Raw genomic sequence first — 26,450 nt, forward strand, 5'->3', positions numbered from 1 at the left:
ATGGTGATATGTAAAAGGCAAAAATCACTGATAAGAACCAGTAGTTGCTGCTTCATGTAATCCTGGTAACAAAATGCGGCACCAAAGTCAAAGCTTTGTGCATCAAATTGTGAATTTGAATCACACATAACTACCATTTTGAAATTATTTTGATAAACATCATTGGCTGGTTGGGTTCATGAGTTCCTTGCACAAAGCAAAAGGCTTTTATTATGAAAAAACTACACTGATCTTATTGCCTGAATGTTTTCTTTCAGGAAATGCAGGTCACACAACAGCAACTAATTTTTTAATGAAAACTTACAACATGAATACTAAATACAAAGTGTTTCAGTGTAATACATGAGTATACTGTGTGCAGTTTACTGATATCACATGGCATCTTATGCTGAAATTCAAATTCTTTAAACACCTCTCTGATGGTTAAAGCTGACATTATGTAAGGTTGTGGCTCCAAATGTGTGAGGCAGATGAAATAACGTACAACGAAATCATAAGAAATTTGGAGCACTTGTCTGTAACAGGTTTAAAAACATTTCACACTGTTTAGATCAACAGTTTGAGCTACAGTACAGACAGATTTCAAAGAGTAATTACATTGTTTCAACATGCTTTTGCCTCCTTCTGAATTATAAAAAAGCTTGTTAGGGTAAATGCGGGAGAGAGAGAGGGACAGCATAGGGAAACAGAGTAATCGGATACCAGCGTAATGCGAAAGGTTAAAAGTGATGTCAGAGGTATCATGACATCACAGGTGCTCTGATATCATTGGTGGGACCAGATTACACAAGAAAATGATGAGGATTTTTATTATTTTTGGTTATTAAAATTATTAGCACAGACTATAATGGTTAATTACACGGAAGGCCAACAAATGACAAGCATGTTCCTCTTATTTCCATTTAATTTTCTAAATGTGCGATTTTCACTCGATGCCAAGATGTTAAGAACACAGAATTAAATTCCATATCATAAATAATCAAACTAATAAATATGTGATCAAATCAGTAATCAAATGCTTGAAAACTTGAAGCTTGAGGTCTTGAATTACTGCAAGAAACTGACACACGCAGATGGACAGAACTGTTACATCTAACAGCAACAAGTACCTTTTAAGAGGGAAAGAAATGCACCAAGTGGACAAAAATCTGAGTTGAAAAGGCCTGACAACCATCCTGTATCAGAGATGTTGTCCTAATCTGCCAGGCAACAACAGAAGTCATCATCTTGACACTTCTGGCAAGACAGAAACATGACCAAATGGCAGCCCATGTCACACCGCCACCTGTGACGTGAAGGAGATCTACGGCCAAAACTGTGAAGGTAAACAAGCAAATGTTGTGAGTCTAATATAAGAAAACGCTCATGACAAAGAGCTGCTTTCATGAAGTCCTTATTGCTTGAGGTCAAGGTTGCCTTTCTTTCCTTCACGAGCACTAAGAGGCAGAGAAGACGGAGGAATGCTTGGTGGTCTTAAGATTGGATCATATTTTGGGTCTGGCCATCCACACTGCTCTAAGCCACCTCTAGCTGAGCATCACCCATAACATCCACTATGTTTTATAGCTTTTCTTCATTCTTAATTTTCCTTTGAATGTGAGATTTATAGGTATATGTCCTGTTATTGAAGTGAAATGCGTTTTCTTCCATCTATTCCTATCATAGTCATCATATTAATGACAACCCCAAGTTGGGGCTGTGCTGTCTTTCTGACTTTTCAATCAAAGAAAAAAACATACCAGAAAATCAGAGTTTTGACGTGTAATTTTACACACAATATGTACAACTTTTCCTCCCTTACTTGATACTTAAAAATCAATCGTGCGTAATTATGTGTCACATTGAACGGAACGTACTGACCTGCACCTGCAGGTGTAATGATGTGTAATTCTTGGCATTATCATTCACACCAGATTTTTAAAGAAAATGTATGGATATGCTGAGTGCACTTTCATTCAGGTCACATATTTCTTGCCTTTATATTCCAAGACAAGCTCATAGATAAATCTCTCTTGATCTGATGAGAATATTCCAGGTTTTAGATGGAGCCTTTCAAGATCACAGTAGGGGATCCAGCTCAAGACATTTGGACATGGAGCACATGTAAATCCCATCCGTTAATACTCTCTGGGTTGCTGTTACAGAAATGGCAAATCAAATCCGACTGAGCAAAATCTCATCAGACAGATGTACAAACCAGTGACACCGATAAATCATCGCAACTGTAAAAGACACACATACATACACACACACATGCACAAACACTTCTGATCAAGGCCTGAAGGCTTTCAAGTCGTAATCACCTATGGGAGTGTTCGACATGGAACGCCCACCGTGCCTGTGCATTAATTTAAAACACCACCGCCTCTACAGAGGCCTGTTATAAACAACGGGTCTGGCAAAGCATTTTGGGCCAAATCTTGATGCTAATAAATAAAGTAAAATCCAATTAATATTTAAAGCTAATCATAGCCACAGAGCTGGAGAACACACAAAGACAGATTGGAGCCCGCAGGGGGAAGAGGGAGCTTTCTGACTGAAGCTCCCAGTAGACTGAGGTCTCTACTTTTCTCAGATTTAAATTCAAAAGCTCTTGTTTTAAAGAATGTTCTTATAATCCCAACTGGAATCATTCACAATTATCCAAGCAAGCTCATGACAAAAGCGACACAATTGTTTAGTAAATAGATGACAGAGGGAAAAAAGAATTAATATGGCATCATTATGTCTTGGAGTGTCTAATCATTTCCTCACACATACATGAAATGTTCATGGCTACAGCAGCCATTTAAAAATGTCAATGGTCCAGCTATAAAAAGATAATTCTGAATGACTGTGCAAGGTTATTGCTTTTCATTGTGCTAGCATCCAAATACACGAGTTATTATGAAAGCTATAAGATAATAGACGAGTGTGGTTGGGCGTGTGTGATTACTGCCCTGCTCTCCGGTCTGTGTATAGGTAGTGGGGGAGGGGTAGCATTCACATTTCCCACCCAAGGATGAGCAACGGTGACTGAGGGGAGCTGGGAGGGTGGGGGTGGTGGTGGGTGTGCATCTCCATCCATAGCCCGCTCATAGGAAGGGGAGCACACACTGGCCATTCGCATGCTTGTTTTAAGAGATGGAGGGACAGATGCTTGTCCACAGTGTCAGGGCCTCGCTCGCTTTCTCTCTCTGACAGCACCACCAACTGCCTCCTCTTACATAACCCCCTCCCCCTCTCCAGGCCCACTGCCTGCCTTTATTGGCTTATTTCTCTCTTTTTCAACCTTAGCATTTTCACCCCACTGACTGCTGCCTTCTCCCCTGTCATCCATTGCTGATTCGTTTTCTGTAATTCCAGCTCATTTTGTTCTAATGTAGCTACACCTGGAGTGGAGCCACAAATGCCAGGTTGGACACAGAGTTTCTGTGTGGTGTACATTTGCATGATACAGCGATGGAGCAAGGATCCTTCTAAAGGATATGACCAGAGAGGATTATACAGAGTGTTTTATCTACTGACAGGGCTGTTTCAACAACATAAGATCCCTACATGAATCATGATGCAGTTCATAAACATATTTGATCTAGTAGATCTTCATTTGTTTCATTATAAGCTGTATATTGAATAAGTATGCTGGAAATGAGCCGTAGAAAAAGTAGGTGGTAACACTGATGGAGAGTAAAATCTCCATGTAAGCAATAAATGCTTACATAATCACATCTGCTGTGAGCTTTCAAATGTGTGAAACATGAAATAAGCCTGGTTGGTCTGGATGCAGCTGATAAGAAAAAGGGCTTGCAACAGATTTTAATGCAACACGAACCAAGAGAAAGTGTCAATCTCTAAAACCTCTCCTTGACTGTAGTAATCTGCTAATATCAGCCAGGTTGCGGTTCAGACGTGGGCTCAGCTCAGGGGGATTTCTTCCACTCAGCCACTGAAATTTCAGCCTCCATTTTACCCCCGTGCTTCTTCTCACCTTCCTTCTTCCTGTTGCCTCACATTCCTTGCTTGCAACGCGATCAGACATAAACGGAGGAACTGCAAACGATGCAGCGGCTTCACTTGCCGCAAATACGAGACTACATAGACACATACTCATGCACAGCAAGAACCATTCCTTGAATCTCATGCTCACTAAGCTACCCTTCCCCCACCCAAGCTCCCTCTCATGCTCACATACATGCACCTTACTTAATTAAAGACTCTGCTTCTGAAGCTGTTCTGACCTTTTATCAACTGTAATTTCTAAATACGTGTAAATAAAGGGAGATAATGGACACAAAATGGAGCGCATGTAAATTCACACTGTGCAGCATGTATGACAGGCAGCGTTTAGACACCCATACTGCTGATTCTCTATTTTTTTCAACACACTCATTTTGCTGTGATTCTTTTAAGCAAAATGGCTTGCTAAAAAAACGGAGGGCAAATAAGAAGGGAACCTGTGTCAGAGATCGATTTCATCATCATCTCTTCCTCTACTCTAAACTAATGAGACACAATCATTCAATTAGTTGATCTCTGCGAAATCTATTTCTTACATCTAATTTCTTACAAAGTCAGTCTGTAATATCAGAGGTACCAGCTGGAGAGATAACTTAAAATATTTGCAAACTGCACTGCTGCTTCAATGAATGAAAATGCACCATTTTTTGGCCTATGGTAACTGCATCAGCGTAAGCCTTTGACGACATACACTAGGTGTGCTAAATCTATAAGCATTAGTCATCTGCATCAAATCCAAACATGAAGATCATCTCCATGTGTGTGCAGGGGAACTGGATTAGTCCTGTTCTGTTCTCCTTACTCTGCTTCCAAAAGAGGAACTACAGTCAACGAATGGGAAACAGGACTTGAGATGAATACTAAATAAGAATTTGTTTCCATAAACGGACAGCCTCAGCTGATGCATGATTGTCTCTGCCTCTCTCTCTACTACATCAGCAGCTGATCACAGTCTCCCCTGCCAGGCCCCACAGGCCTCAGCTATCTATTAGAGTGAGGAAGAAGAGTTACCTGGTCATACCACTCCCGGTTGGTACAGGTGCACTCGGGCCACCATCCTCCTTGTCCACTGGAATTGTTGCCGTTTACTTTGGGGCCACCCTTGGATTGGCCCTTTGGGTTGGGGCCTCCAGGGCCCCCACCAGACATAATCTTGCCCTTACTTCTCCCCAAAGTGCCCCCTCCTCCTCCCATGCTTCCACCTCCCCCTGAGGCTGGAGGGGGTAAGGTCTGGCCTCCCCCATACCCAGGCGGGTATCCATAGGGCTCGGCCTGCCAGTCTCCTCCATACGATGGGGCGTCCATTCTACGCAGGGCAGCCATACGGGTCACCTCATAACATTCTGGGCACTTGCAGCAGTGGTGGTGTTTGTGCATGCTGGCTGTGCTGGCTGGGCTGACGCTGAGCTGAGCGGCGTGGCACTCTGTCTCTGCTGCCTCCTCAGATCTCACACAGCACGCTGTGATCGGCTCACAGAGCGCTAATGCCGACAGAAATAACACTAATCACAGGAATTTCTACAGATTTTCCCTTTTCGTCAAATCCTGTCACTCGCTTTATTCCTCTCGGATGTAGAAAAAAAAAAGATCGAGAGGGACGGGAAGCAGCAACAGGAAAACAAAAATACAAAATGGGCACGTAGTCTTTGTCCTCTTGACGTAGAAGATCAAAGGAAATATTCAAAATATTGTATACGACCACACAATCAGAGACCAGCCCCGATGATAGACATTTCCTCTTGCTTCTCTTGGTTCACAGTGATACGCATATAAATTCATAGATATATATATATTCTTTTGTTTATATATCATATATATTTACACACACAAATACATATAAAAATATTAATATAAACAGACAAGCACAAATACAGATATGTACAGGGATAAATGTATATATATATAAATATCTATATGCGTGTGTACAAATATATATATAGATATATAAACAATATGTATAAATAAATGATATCCGCAGATGAAAATCTTCCTCTGTTAATTCTTGATATCTTCCCGTTCTGTCAAAATCTCACGTTCTTCCTCCTGCGTTGAAAATCGTTGTCTTTCTCTCTCTGTCTCTTTTCTCAGCCTGCAGAGAGGAGCTGAGCACTGGATCGCCTCTCAGCCAGCTTGCCCTAGATGTGGATTATTCAGAGGGATGCGAGCAAGCAAGAGGGAGATGGAGAACGAAAGAGAGAGAGAGAGAGAGAGAGAGAGAGAGAGAGAGAGAGAGAGAGCCAGAGCCAGAGAGGGGGGGGGGATATGTAGCAGCATCCCTCTAGCACCTCAGCCCTGACAGCCACAGCCAATCAACTGGCAGCGCTGCCATCAGCAGCAGCAGCACCAACAGGACTGAGCGCTTCACTAGCTGCTCTTAAAGGGGCCGCAACACTTAAATCTCTCTGCTGCCTGCCTTGGGTGAAAAGGTACTGCTTCACAAATGAAGGCACAATAAATGCACTGTATTTGCCAATTCCCTCCATAAAAAGGTCAGGAAGTCATAGTCTGGTAGCTGTCAATGCCAACCCTCTGCGTGGACCTACTAATTGTGAGTCTCATCCATGTTTTTCATCAGACCAATGCAGCCAAAATCCAACTAACAGTGACCCTCCGACTGGTCACTGGTCACCTCCACGGTCATCTCTAGTTCACCTATAGACCTTCGTAGCTTTCATGTGCTAGTGATTGGCAACCCTCAGGCTCTGTGTCACAGCACACATCTGTAAATAATCTCACAATGGAAGCAGGTGCAGCAGATGAAAATCCTTTTTCTCCTGGGTATCACTAGACCTGCCTCTCAGCAGAGGATGTCTTTGAATTACCGTGCGTTACTTTACATCATTCACACCATACATTCTCCATCCATCTGCCTTTTTAGTATTACTACAGGCAAGGCAGCACTGCTGTTGAATTATTTTATTGTTAAGTCATGCCCATGTGTGGTATTGGGTCAAAATAAACAGTGAGAGAAAACTGCACTCCTAAAGCCTCGTTTGAGAACCATAGGGGAAATATTTTATGTTCACAATGATGACATCAACACATGTGTACAAAACCAACAAGATTACACGCTTGGGCTTTCGAGTGGGTGGAGGAGGAGATTGAGAGTGAGAATGTATGAGGGGGAAAAAAGAGAGAAGGAGAGACTATATGGCTTTCATGTATCTGTGGCAGTTATATTTTCAGTGATGCGATAGGACTGCCTTTGAACCATTTTACATGCTTATGAATTAGTGGGTTGATCACAGATAGATAGAAAACATCCTGACAATGAGGGTGAAGGTTTATTTTTTAGCGAACTACGAGGGAATGTTACAGTGTCGCCATTAAAGCCCTACATATATGCATTATTAATGAAATGTGACGGGGAATGGAGCTGGGTGTGTCTGCATGGGGGAGAGAGTATATTTGTACATAGTCTGCATGTTATAGAGCTCATACATGTCTGCTAGCTCCTTTATAGTGTTTTGACTGCCATTTAAGACATAGTGCCTTTAAATTCTATGTACATTTATGTGTATCTGTGCAACCTTCCTGTTAAATTGAGCAGGATTTTAGGGCGAGGGCACGCTGCATTGTGCTGCAGCCCTACCAGCAGGCACACACAGCAGCCTCAACCACACTATATTACATGCAATAGTAACTATCTTCATTATTAACATATTCTTTCGCTGTAACCTACAGATATTTGCTAAGAAGAGGGCAAAAACAGGGGAAACTTGGGCATTTTTAAACAGACACTAGAAACCATTGAATGCCTCAAGTTACATTGTCGGATGCAGCCACAAACCCTGCTGAAGCCAATCAGAGCGGCGAGGCGGGGCTTCAAAGCAGCGGCTTGAAAGGACGATGTAAGCATATCGATCACAGCACACATGACCGAGCACATGTTGCAACCGTCCTTCCCTTGCCTCGCTCTGTCTCTTTTATAAACTGTCCACATCGCATTTACCACTCAGCGCAGTCAGAGGCTTTGCAGTAAAAAAAAACACAAAAAAAAGATATTGTACAGCACACAACATGAGGGAATGGCAAGTAGGATAGACATAATAAAGCAGGAGAGAGGGACAGCGAAAGGTCCACTGCACTGAATGGACACAGATATGTCATCTGTATGGGTGGGAGTGCACATTCACACATCTTTGATATGAATGGTGTATGTAGACATATTTAGTGCCTCCGGGGGAAAGAAACCTCTCCCTTTAAATATTACATAATATAAAATACATTAAAAAAAAGTGCAATTAATTGCTGTTTCTCTGTAGCAGCAGGAAGAATACAGGAAGTTAATATGCACTAATCAAATTAGAGCTCTTACACAGGACAGAAAAGGTCTTGAAGGTATGCGTAATGTCGGCATATATGTAGTTATTCAGCATTACAATGTGGATAAAGAGGTCAAGATTTTCTTTTTGTGATCTGTCCTTTTTGTTTTAGTGACTAAAGAAATGTGATCCTTCTTAAACTCAAACTTAAAAAGTAAACATTCCAGCAGAGTGCTGATAATGTAAAATCCAGGCAACTGTAAGCTTATACATGTAGAAAACCCACAAAAGTCCAGTGCGGTGCAATCAAATACCATACTGCTGCAATATGTTACATTGTTGTTGAGACTGTGTTGCCTAAGTTTTGGTAAGACTCAATTACACGATTATTTTTGAGGTCGTCGTTTGCAGTGTCGTATCAGATTGCACAATATTGTCAAATGAAGTCAGCAGTTTATAACATAACATAAAGCTGTAATCTATATAGGACTATTTTTCCATTTGTGGCAGAAAAAGAAATACTCCATTACTGGTATTTCTTTAATGTCTGCACATAAATGTAAAAATGGAAAAACAATAAAATAAATGTAACAATATTTGAGTTCACCTTCTAAATTGAACATAAAAATGCTGACAAACAAGTCCCACCTTTTGGTCAAAATTACTGAAACAACTTATTGTCACAAACACTGAAACAACACTGCACAGCGGGGTATGATTGAACTGTTAGTAATCACACTCTGACTGTTACCAAATTTAATGAGTCCCAGAGAAAATACAGTAAGAACAACTTGGCTTTTGTAGACCCAGAAGAAAAGCCATCTTGTGGGAATCATGGCAACATAAAAATAAAAAAACAGACACTCACCTACACATATCCATGTACAAATATATAGGTGTATGTATACATTTGTGAGTGAGTGGCGTTTGTGTGTGGGTGCAGTCCTTGATAAATCTTGTGTCCAATTAAACAGCTTGAACTGGAAAGATGTGGATCAACTGCATTAGGTGATTTATCTTGTGAAATGAAAGCAGTAACCTCTGACCTTCTGTTGACAAATGAAAAAGAAGGACCTGTGATTTATGGCATAAACGGGGAAATTATCCTGTGCTTCTGAACAGAGATTCCTCTACACACCCCACCTTGCAGCTCCCCCAACACTCGGCATCAGCCTGCACAGCCCTTGTTACATAAACCCACCTGGACACCCTGTAACAAGCACACACACACACACACACACACACAAACACACACATATGCTATCGTAATGAGCTTTACAACCCCCAACCACTGCACAGACCATGTATTGAGCTTTTCAGTAATTTCTAGGCATTTCTCAGAGAAGCTGTGTGACTACCCCTTCGTCACCTGACCGGATGCAGCACCATAAAAGGACAATCGGTAGTGAGGCTGTCTTAAAGAGGCAGCTCCAATATCAGCACATACTAAGTTGCTCTACTGTAGCCTTAACTAACTGCAAGAAGGGGCGAGGAAGCAAGTTTTATAAGTCTCTCTCAGGCATCATTACGTCTTTGAAGAATCCACTAGTTTCTTCCAAAAATAGGAGATACTGAAAGGAATAAATCGCAGAGTAAAGGAAGAATCTTTATAGTTAATGTTTCCAATTGCTCAATGAATCATAGCTTTGTAAAGTGTGAATGTGCAGGAGGGAGGGGGGGCCGGGGGTGAATGGCAAAGGGAGAGAGACCGCAAACAGAAAGCCAGTCAGAGTGAGAGAATGAGAGATGCTCATCAGTTTTGCCACTAAAAGCCAATGTAACCTGCCAAGGAGCCACCACGATGCTCTCCCAGCGATGCAGATGCAGAAAACAAAGGCTACACGGCTAAGAATCCTATTAATAGGCCTCAGTGGCAGAGAACAGCTGCTCCACCACACACACCAAACACAGCACCTCCAACTGATGAAATAATGAGAGGCATACACATGGAGCAAAATGAAAGGAGGAGTGGAAGGAAATGAGGGAGACAGGAAAAGAGGAATGCAAGATGGCAAGAGTGGGAGTTTCTATCAGAGCTGCATGGCTAAGGAACAGTATTTGGTGTGGATGTTGTACATGCATAAAAAGGCAGAAGCAGACAGAAAGAGTTACGAAATGGGGTGCAAGTAGGAGGTTAAGAGATGAGTCGGAAACTGACAGGAAGGTGAGAAGCAGATGATAAAATATGATGAAGGTGCTGTCGGTCCATGACAGACATCATAACTGAGGAGAAATGAAGCTAAGGTGCCCTGTGTGTGGGCAGAAATGCGATGACTAGAGGGGGCATTACTGAAGCATGGTGCTGAACAGAAGGGGGAGTAAAAATAGAGAGAAGAAAATAGAGAGATACAGCGAAAACAACAGAGTGCTTATGTGTCCATGAGTGCATTGGAATGCAAAATAAACTCTGTGTAATTATCCATTCACCTTGCCACAGAGAGCAATGCATCTGAAATCAGTGTGCTTGCTGAGTGTGCATCATCACGAATGTGCTCAGTGTGTGTATGGTGTAAAAGCAAAGCAGAGAGAAAGAGAGAGAGAGAGAGAGAGAGAGAGAGAAAAAAAACAAAGACACAAATTAAAAGAGGAATAAAAAAGATGGGATGAAAAACAGAGAAGCGAAGAGAGAGATAGATAGAGAGTAAAAGAGAGTCAGAGCAGTCTGTAGGGATGCAGGCGGGGGAGGAATGTGGTTTCCATGGCAACCCCAGGAAGGCTGAGCTCTGGGTGTCCGTTCCAGCTCTGCACTGCACCGGCCCTCGCCTCTCAGCCGCCTTGCTCTCTCTCTCTCTCTCTCTCCAGCCTCCCCCACTATATGTTTCTCTCCACAACCCCCCTTCTCTCCCTTTCACTCCCTCCCTCCTGTTCCCTGCGCCTCCTCGGCTCCCTCACCTCCCTCCTTCATGTGATAGAGGGAGTCTCTCTCACACACACACATGCGCGCACACACACACACGCGCGCGCACACAAACACACACACACAGCCAACTCCATATTATCCACACCAGAGTCAACCTGTACTGTCACCGTATTCTCATGCAGACATTATCATAGAAGCACATTGGTTCCATGTGCGTACAGCCTGCATCTCCCTCTCTTTTACCCCTCCCAAGTCCCCCTCACTCATTGCACTAGTTCTGGGCTCAGCTGAAAAGCCAACGCCTGCGGCCACTGTGCTGCCATGTGCCACTGGCCGTGTTGTAATGGGGAAGGCATGTGAACAAAAGGCTTATAACAATACCGAGGAACGCGACTTGCCTATATAAGACGTATCTCTGTCATGAAATACACGGACTGTGCTTGTTGCTCGCATAAGCAGCAGGTTAACCACAACTCTTAAAGAAATAATTTGACATGTTGGGAAATCTGCATCTTGCCAGGTGTTAGATAAAGAACCAAAAGGTGGTTAACTTAAAGACCATAAACACAGGCACACAGCTTGCCAAAGGTAACAAGATCAGACTATCAACACCTGAAGCTCAGTTATTAGCGCACATTAAATCCCTCATTGTCCACATTGTAGTTTCTGCACTTTCTTTACTGAAACAAAGAGATGCTGCCCGTTAATTAGTGAGATTTAGAGGGGCTGGAAGTATGGATTTTGTTACTTTTGGACAAAGCCAAGCTAGCTGTTTCCAATGTTTATGCTAAGCTAAGCTAACTCGTTGCTAGCTCAAACTTTATATTTAATAGGACAGATATGAGTAGTAATAACCTTTTTGTCTTACTCTCAGTGAGAGCAATCGTATTTCACAAACTTTTTAATTATTTCTTTAAATCTTTGTTATTAGCACAAAGCAACAGTAACAGCATCAACATGGTAAAATGCATTAACTAATACTTTAGGATTTATGTAGGTAGGTGAGGAGAGTGATGACAAATTACTTTCAAAATGGCTGTGCCACATATTTACAGTCCAAGTGTGATTAAAAGCCTTTGTACTATTTATTACTATGATCCATATGAACAAAATAGATGCAAATTATCATTGTAGGTGTTGGAATGCTGAAGAGAAATTTCATTAACTTAATTTATTTTCAACAATAATCATCACACATTATTAGCCAGATTGAGCTGATTCCATCTATTTAAACAAACAAATTAAACAAAATTCATAGTAATCAATTCCTGGACTCCTAGTGCTGATTTAGCAGTGATGTGTCAAAATGAACTAGAATTACCACCACACAGTTGTATGCCTCTGCCAAACCAGTAAAGTTTACATTCAACATGCAATTTACATGAATTTTGGGATTCTGACATTCACTTGTTTTTTTTCTTCTTTTTTTTTAACATTTTGTCAGCACATTGCTCAAATGCATTCATTCCACTGTTGTGGAAATATATTCCATCACAGGTTGGGCACCTGACGCCCCTCTCACTCACCTTTGGCATGTCGACATGGGATCGAGTCACCAAGCCAGAAACTCTCTCCACTTTGTGAGGACTGCTCCTGCTGGTCACTCGTACCCGAGACACACCCTCCTCCTCCACGTCCTGTGGGACACACACAGATTTCAGACAAGAGTGACGATGAAACTCCTCCAGCAATCATCAGGACATATTAGTGGATGCCAAAAATGAATGTCATCACCAACATCTTACCAGGAATAGCTCTACATTTTGGGAAATATGCTCCTTCGCTTTCTTGCTAGAGTTAGATAAGGAAATTGATACTTTGACGTCTGTCAGATCAAGTCTCAACTTAAGAAACAGGTTTAAAAATCGTTTTCAGCAAAAAATAGCAGTGCAGCAAAAAGAGTATTTCTTTTCATCCGGATGGTTTGAGGATTCTGAAAATACCTTTGTAACAGTCGTAAGTGTCAAATGATAAAGCTCAGGCGCTTAGCGCTGTGGCTCTAATGCAATGGGACTACATGACACAAGCTGACACAAACTGGGGCTAGTCTGCATGCTTAACATGATGCTACATCTAGCAGGCTGTTAGCTTAACTTAGCATAAAGACTTGAGGCTGGAAGAAACAGCTAGTCTGGCTCGGCCTAAAGGCTCATAAATCTACCTAGCAGCATCTAGAACGCTCCCTAGTTTCTCATTTGTTTAAAATGTACAGAAAATAACATGGTTTACATGGAAAAATGATCTTGGTCTGTCACTCACTGAAGCCTTGCCAAGATGCTAGGAAGTCATTGGAAAACACCAGGCTAGATGCGGCCCCTTCCAATCTTTATGCTAAGCTAAGCTAACCGGCTGCTGGCTCTGTCTTCACATTTAATGTACAAAAAGAGAGGGGTATCAATCTTCTCATCAAAGCTTATTTATCAAAACACTGAACTATTCCTTTAGTGGGCTTAACAATCAGCATTTGTCAGCACTACAGGATGAGAGGTGCTAGTTCAAAAAATGTGAGAAACTGAACTAGCTACTGAAATTGCAAAGTGGTAAAAGGAAAGTTCCTTTGCAAAGTAAAAAAAACGTAAGAACAACAGTACATAGCACGGCGCTATTTGTTATGGAAACAATCACCAATCTGAGCAGCACAGAACCGGACTGGATGGTTCACTTCATGTCATATTTCATGATTTATTAAACTCGGCTGGTAGAAAACCAGTTCGAAAACTTAACTGATCAAACTACAGAGACCAAAACCTGACCCTGTGTCCAGGGATACGGAGAGTCTACAGTACCTGAACCTCATTGAGACCGTTCCCACAGTTTAGAGCACACAGACCCTTCGCTGACAGCAGAGGGCAGCCTTTAGAGCAGGTCATCACTAGTCCAAAGGTTTTTTAAAAAGTTATAAGACAACAGGCCTGATGATTTTACAAACATGCGGTGCCTTCTCTCTCAGCTCATACCTTCAAATTAAAATGAATGCTGCTCTTCTGGTCAACTTGAAAAGACAAGTGTTTATATACACACACACGCCCTAAACATGCAGGCTGCTGTATCAGACGTCACTGCAACCAAAAGGAGGAAGACAAATTCAGCCTTAAAACTTACATGAATGCCAGGTTAAGTTGCAGTATTCTCACAACAATGTTCTTTTTTTTTGCACTGGTATGGATCAGACATAGTATGTGCTATTTCAGTGACGCTAAGTGAGTTTCTCTTTGACGGCTCCGTTCCCACATGGCAGCGCTGACAGGCAGGTCAACTGACTGTGCCAGAGCCAGAGCTGCCCCCAGCTGCCTGCTCTGTCTCTTAGTGGCAGCTGAGAGTATACCGTTTGCACTGCACACACATTTACACGCTCATAAAAGCATACAAATTTGTGTGGATGAATATTTGAAATGAGCCCGCCAATTCGTAATTTCAAGTCATACAATATTTAAGACTCACAAAATGTTTCAGTTACTCGTTACTTGCAATAACTTTCTTAGACGTTCCATAATCATAACATAATAAAAAGCAAACATAAGGTTCTTGCAATTAAATTACTAATTCTTTTCCAATTATGACATCAACTAGATTACTACAAACAACTTCTACTCTGATGGTTTCTTTTGTTTCTTTTCCAAAGGAGCTATTCTCCCCTCTCACCTGCTACTCTGCACCAAATCAGGGAATTTGCAGACTCATTTAGTTTCCCTCCCATCCTCCACTCAGGTGACAGCATGGCTGGAATACTGATGAGCACCTTACTGGGTGTCCATTAAGCAGCTCTCTCTTTCTCAAACTTCCCCCTCTCTGTCTCCAGAACTGTGCCTCTGCCCCACAAGCAGCTGGGATCCAGAGAGGGAAGGATGGAGGGAGGATCAGGAGCCATGCTGCTCTGAATTAGAAGCTCGACAGGGTGGATCACAGTATACACTGACAGGAGCTTAGGGTGGCGGAGTAAAGTTCAAGCCACAGTTTGTGGTTAAGGTCCTCAACTATGGGAATGACCTCATGTGTTTCAGCAAAAACTAACATTATTTTTTCTTTAAACTTCCTATCTACACCAAGAGTGGGAATATGTGATATTGTGGAGCTTGGAGATGACCAGTTTTATAATATAATATACAGAGTAAAGAACTGGAAGAGCTGAAAGAAGATGGCAGATTTTATTCTACTGTGGTCTGACAAACATTGACTATCAGTTATTAGTTCTCCCACACAGCTCTGGGATCAGCTTGTCATGGACCAGTCACCACGACTGTTACTGGGCAAAATGTGTTGACATTTGTATGATGTCATAACAGAGGTTTTCTGAGTGTGGTTGTTGAAAACATCTCTTCATCCAAAACAGAGTGCACAGTGGAGATTTAATTAGTTACATTATTAAACTACACAGTCCAGTATTCCACGACATGAGGATATCGATATGTAACAAGTTAATCATTCAAGATTGTATTATCAGTAAAATATACTCCTAACCCTATTACATAGCTGAGTCAAAAGATGCAATACAATTCAATCAAACCCATCTGGTTTAGTGATCCTTTGTGAAGAACGTAATCAATGTTGATAACTTAATAAACTACATAATTGAACTGATGAGCTAGCATCAGAGCTTTTTCAGCATTGAAACAGCTACTGCAACGCAAATCGAACAAGTTGTAAGATAGTTAACGCCAACGTAACTCTGCACCCAAGATTGTCCTTTAAATTCGATATCTGTGGTGTATGAGGTTGTGTTCTGCCATATGACCTCCTCAAAAATGTGGACATGTGTTTCCAACTTGGGGTATTGTATGTATGCACCGATCAGGGTCACGACTTTTTACTTGCATTTACTATAGACCAGCAACAGAAACAAATAAAAATAATGGGAAGGTTGCAAAAGTAAATAAGCAGCTATTCTTGCATTTGTTGATTGACTATTTAAATAATTCTCAACCAGGAGCTACTTTTGCAGTTGCCAGGGGGAAAGTGGAAAGATTGCAGAATAGCTCGACTAAATTATGATTTGATTTAAAAAAATCAAAAAAAAAAGAGCATTTTGAGTCAGATGTAACACCTGTTCACTGTTGCGAGTTAAAGTGCACTCAAGCTGTGTAGCTGTAGGAGTCTAACAGTTAGCCTAAAGCCTTAGATAAAAGGTTGAAAAGAAGTTAAAGTTATGGATAAGTGGTTGGAATAACAGAATCCAGATGAAGGGGTACTTGGGCTTATATGATAGGGCTGTGATGGTGATAGGATGGGAACCACTGGACAAGTCTTACATGTTAGAGATCATAATTCTATAATACTTCACATTATTTTTCCAACCTTGCATAATCAGAAAATATATTGTTAGTATGTTCCCTGCTGCGTCTTTTACACAGTGTTACAAATGTAATGTCACTCAAGCTTTATGTGTGGAGTAGCAGTCATAAACTGGACAACAGTCTTCTGCACTAAAGCGTCCATTTAATACAGTCTAGTAGATGACAAGTTTACTGCAGCTCCCGTGTTTAACTGAGCGTACGTAATCCAGTTCAGACTTAGTCCATGAATTTCAAAAACATACTGCCATTAAGTGATTGACTGGAGGGAGGGGCTGTTAAAGCACCAAGAAGTAATGTTAGATTACGTTTTTTTTTATCTCCTGTGAGGACTCAGACAGAGCCAGATGCCCTCCCGCTGGTAAGTGGTCAAACATGGGTTACTGTACTATGTGATGTACTATTATGTAGCTTACAGTCTTCTCAGTTCAAAATGTTGTCATTTTGTTACTGTCCACCCATGATGGCTCAGCAAGCAAACACTATCTGATGAAGCACAAAGAGAAAATTGGGGAAGGAATTTCTGTCTCATATCTGTGATGTTCTGACTCCAACTGCGACTGTTTTCCTGATCCTCGTACTTAACTTAAAAGAACCATCAGGTGTGTTCTGGTGATTCCTGTGTTTTCTGTTTCCTGTCTATATATCTACTGTAGTGTTTTAGAGTTGACAGTTAAAATTAAGGAAAGTGTCCATTCCTATTTCTGTGCTGTTACAGTACATTTAAAAAGGAAAAGCTAACATTTTATTAACAAACTGTTACATGCTTTACACACCTGACCAGGCCAGTTTTATTTAGTGCACTAATAGTCGTATTGCACTACCCTTCTGGATAAATGAGAACAGTAAGCTTTAGAAAACTGATTCTTGCCTTTCCTGTAATGGAATAAGGTTCTTTGAGGCCTCTTTCAGTCACACATAATCTGATAAAAATGTGTCTGATGTTTCACTGGAAGAATACAGTTTGTTGGTTCAAAGCCAGCCATTGTGCCTTAAATCCAATCTTTAAAAAATTGCTAAAATTGAAATCACATTTTTGTTTTTGGCATCGCTATGACTTTGTGCCCCCACGTACCCCATGTAGACTAGGGTTGTGTCATTCTGAGTGCAGACAAATAACCACACACACACACACACACACACACACACACACACACACAGAGTAGAAGCTGTAGTGTTTTTCTAATCTCTGCTAAAAAAAAAAATTCAGATCATTCAGTTAATGGCTATAGACGTCAGCCAAAGATCAATTTCATTAACATTTTGGCATAGCTGAGGGAAAGTTATGAAGTAATATTAAATCATGCAAGTGATATGAAGTCAGGGGTTCCTATCCATCCAAAGGCTATTACGAGATCAGTGACATTGAACTGCAAACAAACTTGTCCATATTTTGAACCACTGCCTGATCTTATAAGTGAAATATTAGGATTTCATTTCCAACATGGAGCCAGAGCTCTGTGATGCTCCTCAGTAAACATCTGAATAAGATTTAAGTCTACACAAAATGCAGCTTTTCTCCCTTCAATTCAATTGTTGTTGTTTGCGTCCAACAGTAAAAATATTCTAAAGCACCATGCGACTACAAACACTTGTTCTAATGAAAAGACTGGCTGCCTTTCGTGAGAGTAACCCACCAATGAGCAAATGGTAATTAGTGCCCTTTTGATTCTGTCTAATTTCTTCTTCTCCCTCTTCCCCAAAGGTCCCACCCTCGAACTTTTCCTCCCCCTGTGACACTCACTCACCAGGTTGAAGTCATAGCCGCCATGACTCATGATAACATTTTTTCCATGTAGGAGTGCAAGGACACAGGTAGTGACACCTCGTGTTGGCTGCTGAGTAACCTTTTGCACAGTCAGGAGGCAAAGCACGCCACACAACAAGTGTGACAAGAGATACAATGTAAACATTAAGTATATTTTCTCCAATCTATACAGTGCAGAAGGAAAATTACCTCCCACGCATCCTGCCTGCTGTCGTCTTTCACAACAGTTTGTTCCTTGCTTAGTTGCAGGGTCACCTCGTAACACTCTTGAATATCTGTGAGAAAAAAACAAAAGAAAAAACAATAATGAGATTTCTTTTTCCTTCACTTGGATAATTACAAACATTAGATGTGAGCACTTTGTTTGTTTTTTTACTCTGTAATATTTATTTCTTGTTCATAAATTCTCAGCCATCTAAAGTACACTACTTTGGTTGTGTAAACGAATCCACTAATCAATCATGGACGCATTGGGAGAGACAGTCTGTTTTCCTCAGTGGTGCACTGGGTGAAAATGTGGGGGTGGGAGTCGTCTGTTTACATGGAAGTTATGTCTCCACATTTGCAAGTTTGCTTCTTATCTTGCAGCTGAACTATATGACTCAGTTACTGAGTAAATCAGCACAAGCCGCTGTCTGAGAGGCCCACATTATAATGTTCCATAAAACCTGAACAACATGCATCACAAACAAACACCTCTCTACTTTTTTTATCATTTAAGTTTTATACCATCATAGATCAATTACACTGTAGGTCATTTGCAGCCATGGTGCTTTGAAGCTCCATCTTAGGGTGAGGGTACATAAGTTCCTACACACGTTGAGTAAATGGAGACACTGCCCCCTAGTTGAATAAGGGGCAATTCATATCCTTTTACATGCTTTGATTTGAGTGCTGTAGAAATGGAAGCCGGTTTTATAGAAGTCATTTCCTTAACTTACATACCAAGGAATGTAAATTATTAATTTAACTTAATGTGACTGTATAAGCAATAAAAAAAGGGAATACAACTCTCATATTCACATTTAATAGCATGCCACATGGTGGATAAGAATCTTAAGGTGTTAAAGCAGAAAGGCTACCAACAAGGAAACAAAACTAAGAGTTTTCAGCCAAGCTAGCAGGTCTGTGAGGCTGTGCTTAAAGGTCCCATATTATTCTAAATGCAATTTTTAATGTCTCAAAATAAATGTGTTCGCAGTGTGCCCACAGACTGCCAAACTATCAGTAAAGACAACCCTGACCTGTGACCTGTGTACATGCACTCCTGCTCCAGCTTTAACTAAACATGTGTGAAAACACGCCGTTTAGATTTTGCTCCCCTTATGATGTCAAAAGGAGATCTGTTTCAGCAGGCCGCCCACTGAAAACCTCCTGAATTCACTTCACTGTGCATTATTCTTCTTTCCAAATAGAAGTATGAACTTGAAAATGAGCAGAATATGAGACCTTTGAGCACAGCAGGGCTTTGAGCTAAATGCTAACATCAGGATGCACACAATAACAAAGCTAACATGCTGACGTTTATTTAGCAGGTATGATGCTTACCATGGTCACAATCTTAGTTTAGCCCGTTAGCATGCTAACATTTACTGATGAGCACTGAGCAGAACAGAACACTCTACCCTACACACTGCCCATGTTGTAAAGTATTGTTCATGTAACAGTATTCAAACACACGTCACTGTTTCCACACAATACTATCAGAGCAACATGATAAGTACTGACGTCTCTGCACATTCCTCTACTCCTCCTCTGTTCTTTTAAAGTTTTCCTTTCATTTTCAGACTCAACTCCTCTGCTCTCCTCCTTTCTCTTCTCATCCCCTCGTGGCTCATTACATGCCCATGTCCTGTGGTCACCTATTGAGTGGCAGCCATTTGATGAGAATGCACTGGGACAATTTTGCTGAAGCCACACGCAGGCCCAGTTACTGCACTGTCGACATAAAGAGGTTGCTGTAGAGTTCATCAACTTTCCAGAGTTCAATGTCAGTACAAGACAGACTATGAGACACATTTTAGAAGGACATCTTGGGAAACTTACTTGGGAATACATTTAAAATGACCATCTATGACCAATGTGTATCTTTTGCTGAAACAGAGACTCAGAGAAAGTTCTTGATGTGTTTGTGAGACAGAGAGATAAGAGTCAGTATGTCCCAACAAGACACTGTGAGAACAAAAGTGTAAGAATGGAGCATGTGACTCATCACTGTGTCTGAATGTGGAGGAGTGAAGCCATGTGTGGGCAGAGGCGTTTGTTGCCCAGCTGACTAAAGAGCAACCTCACTAACACAAACCCATATATCCATGCAGACACACATAATGTAGGCCTGCCTCCACATACACACTCAAATACTGACATGCACACAAATACCCAAAACAACACTGCTGAGCATCCTTATAGCGAAAATACCTATTTCAGGTAGGTCTGGTTTGGGAAAATATCTAGCTCTTTAGCTGCTAAATGTTCTGCTATGTTCACCAGCAAGGCACTAACTCTGTCTGTCTGTTGTTTGGTGCTGGGCAGGTAGCGTACAGTGGGTTTATCAGAGCTAGCCAGGCTTATGAAAGCATTGTAAGTGAACCAAAACAGTAAAGCTGCAGTCTGTAAAACCAACACAGTGAGCTAAAAGATGCTAAAAAGCTACGTGGCGTTAACAAAAACTGTAGAGTCGGGTGATACTTGTCAGTTGTCCTTTGTATAAAAATGCCAGTTAGTTCAGCTTTACATAAGTCTTGAAAATGATGCATCTGTTAAGTCTTGTATGATTTGCAGTTCAGCTGCATCTAGGACACCTGGCTTGCTTTCACACGACTAACACTTCTAATTGCATCGTTCATCTATTCCTGGCAAAGGTAACAAAAAAGAGAAAGGCGCTCAATCAGGTCTTGAAGTGTTATGAGATCAGGATTCACAGTCACACAAAGTACAGAGAGGTTTTTCTTTTTACATCTGTGACTTTCCAAAAAATCTCTGAAGTGCATGTTCCAGCCCTCACAGACCACATAAATTCTTGGCCATGGAACAAAATATATAATCCAAGCCAGAAGTCTCTTTCACTGCACTTATTCCCAGATCTCTTTTTGATGTTGGGACTATTTTGGGATGGCCTGCTCGGAGTGCTGAGCCTTTTTGTCACAGTCATAGGGGTTTTCCTGCACCTTCTCCCTGTCCTACAAAGACTCTGCATGCAGGATCAGCCTGTTGTGTATGTTGTAGGCCTCCTCTGTTTGTCATATACCTATTCAATTGGACTGAAGTCATCTCTGTATTGTCTGACTGGGTGATTCATACAAAAAAATAATGTGCCCCTGGTTCTTTACATGATGATGAGCAACGGCTCGCTAGAATAACACATTCACACAAAACTAGGTCACAATTTCAAGGCAGGGCAAACAATTCACCCCCTTTTCACTGCCCCGGTAAAATATTCCCCAGGCATTTAGGGCTCTGTGTAATTTAACGTGTGCCTGTCTGTATGTGTGCCCCCAACCCCCTGCGAACGGCCCCCCACGCCTCCCACTGCATGTTTGCGTGTTGGAACAAAAGGGTGGATGCACAGTTAAGGCAACTTTTGTTCGTGACTGTGCAACCATGCAGACATCCAATCAAGTGGCCAGTACTGAACCTTCCCACACTGCATCAAACACCTCTTTACTTCCCACAGTGCATCAAAGTTAGAAAACTCTCTTAAAGACAAATACTGTACCGTAATGTCGGCAGATCACCGTCTTCAGATTGTGAAAACAGCAGCTTTTCAATCATAAGATTAAATTTTTTTTCCCCCAAGTTTTCAAAAAAAGTTTACAACATTGTAAGCTCTGCTCAGAAAGTTCTCCACTTTGCAGCACTGCACTGACAAAAGCAACGCAAAATGGTCCAAACTGAACTGGTTCACATGGCCCTCAGCATGTGCAGGCAAACACAACAGGACAGGATAAGAGGATGAGTAATGTTTATACTGCACTGTATTCCTATTAGTGCTGTGAAGCAGCTACTCCTCCACTCTGCCTTTTCTGATGAGAACCACATGTTGAATGAAGAGCAAAACCTGATCAGCTCCTGCATCTGAGGCACACAGACCACAGGCCTCTTCTTCACCCACCATCACAGTCTGCACGGATGATCCAGAGAGCCAGGGGAGCTGTGGAAGAGGCCTGACATGGCAGCCAAGAGCAGTTTATTTTCCTGTCTGCCTCAGTCTCGGCCCTGATTGAACATTCTTTGTGAGGAATGCTTGGAATCCTGATTTGGAAAGCTAATCCTCTCCGAGTCTCCCTCACTTAAGTAAAAAACAAGGTGTATCAAGGTATATTGATGCCAATAGCCACTAGATGAAAATTGTCCATCGCCTCAAGCTGTTACATAGTTACATATTGTTTAAGTCCACATGAAGTAAAATTTCTTCTTTGTTGAGATGTTTTGCTTTGCTCACTAATGAAGTGACTTGACAAGTCAGTATACGATATATATTAATGACCTATAACAAAACTGTGTGTCTACAACCATGCTAGCAAATCTTGGCTAGCTTGGCTTTGCTAAATGCTAACATCAGCACGTTAACATGCTCATGATGACAATGCTAAAATGTTGATATTTAGCAGGTACATGTGTAATGTTTAGCATGCAGTACAGCCAAGGCTGATGGGAATCAATAAATCAATCAGTCTGTATTTGTATAGTGCCAATTCATAACAAGCATTATCTCAAGACACTTTTCATAAAAGAGCAGGTCTAGACTAAACTCTTTAATTAAGAGAGACCCAGCAATGCAAGAATTCATATTTAAGGATTCAAGAATCCCCATATGAGCAAGCATCAGGCATTGGGCGACAATGGCAAGGAAACCCCCCCCCCCCCCCCCCCCCTTAACGGGTAGAAACCTCGGACAGAACGAGGCTCTGAGGTGGGCAGCTTTCTGTCGGGGTCCATGTTCGGCGGGGGTGGGATAGAGAGAGAAAGAGGGAGAGGTGGGGGGAGGGAGTGCACAGCAAACAACAACCATAAAAATAATAGTAACTATATTACTAATAATACGAATATGACTAATATGCCATGTTGAATATAACTATATCATATGAATGTCATTAGTTTTGCAGGTATTTGGCCAAAAGAACTCTTTTCTCATTTGAAGAAGCCTTGAAGATGGAAATTGGTGGCCCATTAAGCCATATTTGACCTTGAAATATAGACTTTGAATGATACAGCAAAAGAGATCCAAATCGTGAGGACTTGCATGAAACTTGATTGACTTTGCACTGCAAACTATGAATTTATCCAGTTCAGATTTATTCTCTTTCGGATCTATTCTCCTTATTCTGTTAAAACAGTGCCAAGCCTATCTGACAAACAAAAGATATATGATAAATGCGGGTTCAGATAAATCACTGTTAAAACCGTCAGACTGTATTTCTTTGAATGCTGCCTGGGCAGCCCCTCCCCCCCCGGCTCCCCAGCAGTGGGTCAGCAGTGGCAGCAACAGACCCAGGGGCAAACATCATTATAACATGGCTGTTGTAATTAGAAAGACCACTCAACCATTGGTTAAACTGAACTAATGTGCTTTATCTGCTTTAAAGTAACTGAGGTTAAGATTCCCATTGGCTTCCCTCAGCTTTTTCCAAACTTGTGACAAAGGTGTAGCTGGTTAGGAATAATAATAATGACTCCTTCGAAAACTATGCACACTTCGCTTACAGGATTAGTGATATCAGTCAGTCAGCAGCAGCTTCAGGAGATTACTATGGTGGCTTTCTGAGCAATGATTTATATCATGTATATGGAACAAAATAGGCCATTTTGTCAAAGTCAAGGGAAGAATTGCGCTTTCACAGTGTGACAAGTCTGAGCTAATAACAACTCACTCTATAGACAGACTATATTGTGGTTGGTTTTATTGGGGTTTCATTACAATCTGAGTATGTTACAGAGGGGGGTATACAGCAAACCTTTGTGAGGCAAACTGAAAGGCCTCTTTCATAGGACTTAATTGGGAAACATTTAGACTCAGTTAACGTCCCATACAAATTAATACAACCTGACCCTGTCCACATCCTGTGTCTGACTGCAGCCAATCACATGACACAAAAAAATTAGGTTATATAAGCTACACTAAAGTAAGACTGATATAGTATGAGTGTAGCAAACCACAAAAATCAAACTGTAAACCATCTCCCTTGCTCAAAAAGGAGGGGGTGTGAACAGGAAAAGTTATTTAGAAAGTCCAACCTGAGAAAACTGTGATGTAATTTAAGCTGGAGGGCAGAGTTTCGAAAGATTGTCTCCTGCAACACAAGCAGTTTTACAGTGTTTTTCTTACCGAGAAGGGCTTGGAACAGCTGGCTGCCCAAGATGGCAGACACTTTGCCCACGCTGGTCTTCAAGGCCTGCTCCTCTGGACTGGTCAGGTTGGCCTGGTACCGTCTAAGCAGCCCCACTGCTCGGTCTGTGTCTGCCTCACAAAGCAAAAACATCTCTCAGGACAACAAGACCAGACAACCTACACATGACTGGGCAAATAATATTCTGATAAACTGGGATTAAAATACAATATTTACGGCACTGGTCTTGGAAGGCAGTTATAAATACCTCTTCAAATTTGTTAGGGCTGCAAGTCAAGATAATTTTCTTCACTGAAAGATGATGTGAAAAATGCCATGTACAAGTTCCCAGAGCCTTTTGTGATGTCTTTAAATGTCTTTTATGTCCAGCCAACAGTACATACATAAAAATATCCACCTTAATATAAGATTAAAAATCATGCTGGGACCAGTGCATTTTTGTCATTTCTACTTAAGAAATAGACAATTCATCAATTTACATAATTGTTGCAGACTACTTTTCTGTCAAACCACTAATCAAACACTGATTTCAGCTCTAAAATGTACAGAGATTAACCGAGTTCAATGATCTATTGCAACACTTTTAAGTATCATCACACATGACGCAGCTAAAACAGCTATAACTTCCTTTTTGACAGTCACAGGCTGTACACCACCTGATAATAATGATTTATATTTGACACACACACAGTTGCTGCACTGCTGTGTGTTATATTTCCCCGCAGAGCACATTAAAAGGTATTTTTCTCCTGCAACATAACTGTACAGCTGGCTGTTGAACCCGGTGGGTGGCGAGGAACACAGCAGAGAGATGATGCACATCACGGAGGTAAATCTACTACTTCACAGTTTCCTACCTGATCCTGAACATTTTGATCGAGAACAAAACAAACCTCAGATCAGTAAACTGCTGCCCGGAAGTTGCACAATTTCCAGTTAAAGTATTTTACCTTTTTTCCTTCTCTCGGGACAAAAAAATGTTTCTGCAGGGGTTGTAACTGAGTTTAGTGGAGCAGTGAAAAGCCCTGCAAAGCCTCTCATGAAGTAATGAGCTGACATTTACCTAAAAACTTCAGCACTTTGACACGTGAGGGAGATTAAGGCGTTGCGTTAACGGTACTCACCATATTTACGCACCATGGTGTGGTCAACTCGAAACGTCATGTGAAATTACAGTTTTGGGATGTTTTTATGATAAAATAATGGCAGCAATAGCCCCGGATAATTACAGAACCGAGGTCTGTCGCTCCCTCTTCACAAACACAAGTGAGATATTGAGCTTTAAATCCAGTCGCCGGACTCTCCCTGTCTGTTAGCGCCACAGCAGTGATCCACCCAGAGGTTAAGATGTGACAGGAACTGATTGTTTACTTCACCTCAACTCTCAACTTTCCACAAGTTTTGGGCAAAACGGCCCCTGAGCGTGACATGTGTCTCCACCCCTCTCTCTCTCTCTCTCACACACACACACACACACACACACACACACACACACACACACGCCTCGCCTTCATGGAAAACGGCCCTGTGGCTCGGCAATATAAATGTATTTAAACGGTGCCACCTGCCGTCAGCTTAGACTATCTGTTACATTACATCGCCATTAGTGGTCAGTCAGTTAGTGAGGCGTGTTGGTTAAGTTTTTCTGATTTGCTGAAAATCGATTATTATCAATATTGTGTGCATTGTGCGCCATCTAGTGGTGCGTTAAGGTGGTGCTGGGAAATCTCAGTTTCACTCAGAGTGCTTGCCGCTCCAAGCGAGAAGTGCTGCATATGTGGAAAAAGTTGTAAAGCCTCATGTGGCTCCAGAGGGAGCTATGCGAAGACAGGTAAGTGTGTCAGCGTCGGTTGGGGATGAAGACGACATGTTTGCAAATGTCTAGGGGTGTTTAGTTTGGAGAAAAGTAAGCTTACCAGACCTCTG

At 41.5% G+C, this 26,450-nt stretch overlaps 1 protein-coding gene across 7 annotated transcripts in view; it reads right to left on the reverse strand.

Annotated features, from left to right (window-relative positions):
* Nucleotides 1-25,888, reverse strand: part of dlg3 (discs, large homolog 3 (Drosophila)) — a 77,549-nt gene extending 51,661 nt beyond the window's left edge. For 3 of the 7 annotated variants that reach the window (XM_070837116.1, XM_070837118.1, XM_070837115.1), the window contains exons 1-4: nt 25,649-25,888; nt 24,503-24,634; nt 18,367-18,452; nt 12,648-12,758 (exon numbers count right to left, since the gene is read on the reverse strand). In XM_070837116.1, coding sequence (XP_070693217.1) covers nt 12,648-12,758; nt 18,367-18,452; nt 24,503-24,634; nt 25,649-25,688 — 369 coding nt within the window. In that variant the 5' untranslated portion in view covers nt 25,689-25,888. Of the gene's footprint in view, nt 1-5,007; nt 5,374-12,647; nt 12,759-18,366; nt 18,453-24,502; nt 24,635-25,648 lie in introns of those variants that run through there. The other 4 variants (XM_070837120.1, XM_070837122.1, XM_070837117.1 and 1 more) reach the window with 2 other exon arrangements.
* Between the last annotated feature and the right edge of the window lie 562 nt (nt 25,889-26,450).

The sequence above is a fragment of the Pempheris klunzingeri genome, chromosome 9 (genome assembly GCF_042242105.1).
Source record: "Pempheris klunzingeri isolate RE-2024b chromosome 9, fPemKlu1.hap1, whole genome shotgun sequence".
Classification (NCBI taxonomy): Eukaryota; Metazoa; Chordata; class Actinopteri; order Acropomatiformes; family Pempheridae; genus Pempheris; species Pempheris klunzingeri.